Genomic DNA, 2,950 nt, shown 5'->3' on the forward strand with positions numbered 1-2,950 from the left:
TATTTGACAGTAATCTACATACATATTTTTTAGTGCAGATGGCATCATATATATCGCACCCCGACACACAACACGAATAATGTAAATACAAGAGGCTTGTGCCTTGTGGCATACACTAGCCTTGAAATGAATCTCCCTTAAACATTCTAGTACCACAAATTTTAAAACATTGGGAGATATCTGAAATAAAAACCAGATAAAGAACATAAGTGAATAGACACCTTTTTCCTCTTCTAATAACCATTGGACAGACTACTACTAATAAGCATATTAGTCAAAATAAATTAGCTGTAGTTCATTAATGTGTGAGATGATAGATCAATTTAGCATAAAATTCTCAATGTTACTCAGAAAGTATTGAAAGAAAAGCTTCTAAGAGATTGAAAGTAACTGTTTATCACCAAGGAACAATAAATTGTTTTGCTCAATTCACTTAACTTCTTCCATTTGTCTACTAAAGTATTAGCTTATACACTGACATAGAATGAAACTAAAACATTGATTACCCCGACTTTAAGTTCTCCGTGTTTGCAAAATCGCTCAAAGAAGCAATTTCCATGTATGGAAATGGACTTCTCAGAAAGTTCAAAGCCACCCACTATCAAATTCACTATTCTGAAGTATTTGTGCAGAGTTCCTCAATGGCAACACGTTGCTGGGAACAATATCTTACAGATTTTTCCTCTTCATCTTATTAATTTAACCAATATTATGAAAACCATGCGGGAAATATCACTGAATAGGCGTTGTTTCAGTAGAAATAGCCATCGTTTCTAAAATTGAGTTGCCTTCGCCGTCTGAGGTCTCTGTGCTAAAAGATCTACAGCTGAAGTAGAAAACTGCACTCATCATGGAATCTATAAGCACGACAAATGAATACATTATCACCAACAGTGGACCTTCCCACATTCTTGAAGATCCATCACCGTAGCTCAGCGTCTTTACTCTGTGTTCAAACAACCCTTCCACAAAGGCCAATCCTATTGTCGATCCAAGAAAAATCAGTAGACCGACATGAGTTTGACCCTTGATTAAAATACTAGACCGTAGCATTGCCTGCGTTCCGGAAACATCCTCCAGAACAGAGATCACAATTGCAATATTACAAATAATAATGGCATTGGCGAAGATAACAGAGAAAACCAACCCCACCATCACCGCAGCATACACAGAAATATCAGGAGAAAACCCAAGAACAGACAACACACTGCAGAATGCAATAAGAAAGACACATAACATGGTGATGCAACCAACTATTACTACACAAGCCCACATATATGTCGAAGCAATTTTCCTCCAAAACTTACGAATTATAACACAAAACTTGGAAGCATCAAACTTCTTCCTTGAGTAAGTACAATCCACGGAATACACCACCGCAGCTTTCGACAATAACAACAATGTGACATAGAAAGGAAAACTCGTAGCTGAAGAAATAACCATCTCGGCGAAATGCTGGCAAGACTGTTTGATAAGTGGTCTCAGAGGAAGACCACTAGCTTTAGCAACCAGCATAAGCCTAATACTCAGACTCTTCACAATGGACTCATCCACTAACACATTAGATAGGACCACAGCAGAAACAGGACAAATAAGCAAAGCAATAATTGCCATGAAACCCCATGAATTAAACCTAAGAATCCTAACAGTTTCTCTTAGAATTTCCAATGCATTCATCGATTGGATTATATTATCACTGTAATGACTAGGACCATGATCAGAGAGTTTCAATTCTAAACCTTGTTTTTGTAAAGGGATTTCTTCTTCAGATCCCTCTTTTCTAAAAGGATCAGATATATTCCTAGGAGAACAACTTTCAATCGAAATCTCCATTTTCGAACTATAAAAAAAACAAAAAACAAAAACAATTATTTCATTGAAATTCAGGATTCACGCGAGGTTTGATTGAAGACCAAAGATCTGAAATAGCTACACTATGCTTAGAAACCGTAAATCAAGAAGTGGGGTGTCTTCAAAAAATGACATTTTCGACAATAGGCAAAAACTGAATGAAGGGTTTGAGGAAATTGATATCAGAGTGTACCTATCAAAATGTGGATGGATGAGAATGTGAATAAAACATTGCTAGATGAGTGGAGCTTCTTCCATGGCGGAAACAATGGAAGAAGAAAGAGATTTATTTGAGAGAGCGGGGCGTTGTGTGAATCTATGAATAGCTAAATTCAGTGTCCTATTTGCACAGTGACAGTGAAGGGAAAAATATAAATCGAGATTTGCAATTAATTAAATGTAAGATATTCCGGTGGGTTTTGACTTTAACAACAACAAAATAAGTCACTGTAATTTTTTTTTACAATGTATCATCCATTATTATTTATTTATATTGTTTTGATTTAAGAATTAATATTTAATATATAAATGATAGATGATCTATTAACAATATAAAAATAAACTAACTTTTCAAAAATAATACTAACCACTCTAAGAAAGTTTTAAATTTTAATGTTAAAGTGGATAAAATGAGAACAAAAGGAGAGTAGTAGTAAGATAAAAAAGAGAAAAATGAGTAAATTTTTATATTATTTAGTATAATAGAAACTAAAAAGATAAAAGATAATGAGAATATGAGATATATTATTATCTCTTCTTATTGTCTAGTTAGATATAAAGTGAGAGGAAATAAATAACTATTAAGAACAAAATATTCTTAAAATAAATAAAAATGAAATAAATAGTATTTTATTATTAATTACTTTTTATTTTAATAATTTATTATATGTATATATATTTTTGGATAAATAATATTTTTATTGTTCATTATTTTTATTCAATCGTAAAAATCCAACAAATGAAATCTCATTATTTAGTGTTGGTTTAGTGATGTAAGACTCTACTATATCCCTAGAATAACCAAAAAGTCAAAGTAATACTTTTTGAAAAGATAATCACGAACCCTAAAAAAGATTAATTTCTTACTAATGAGATATCT

The 2,950-nt window shown here is 32.5% G+C and overlaps 1 protein-coding gene across 1 annotated transcript; it reads right to left on the reverse strand.

Moving 5' to 3' along the window:
- Nucleotides 275–2,217, reverse strand: LOC109330480. The gene has a single exon (XM_019564672.1). It carries the CDS (start codon nucleotides 1,831–1,833, stop codon nucleotides 733–735), a length of 1,101 nt encoding a protein of 366 aa, XP_019420217.1. The 5' UTR covers nucleotides 1,834–2,217; the 3' UTR covers nucleotides 275–732.

The sequence above is a fragment of the Lupinus angustifolius genome, chromosome LG17, assembly GCF_001865875.1.
Source record: "Lupinus angustifolius cultivar Tanjil chromosome LG17, LupAngTanjil_v1.0, whole genome shotgun sequence".
Taxonomy (NCBI): domain Eukaryota; kingdom Viridiplantae; phylum Streptophyta; class Magnoliopsida; order Fabales; family Fabaceae; genus Lupinus; species Lupinus angustifolius.

What these genes read in the sequence shown, in the direction of transcription:
- LOC109330480 (XM_019564672.1), bottom strand. Translation starts at nt 1,833, where the DNA reads ATGGAGATTTCGATTGAAAGTTGTTCTCCTAGGAATATATCTGATCCT.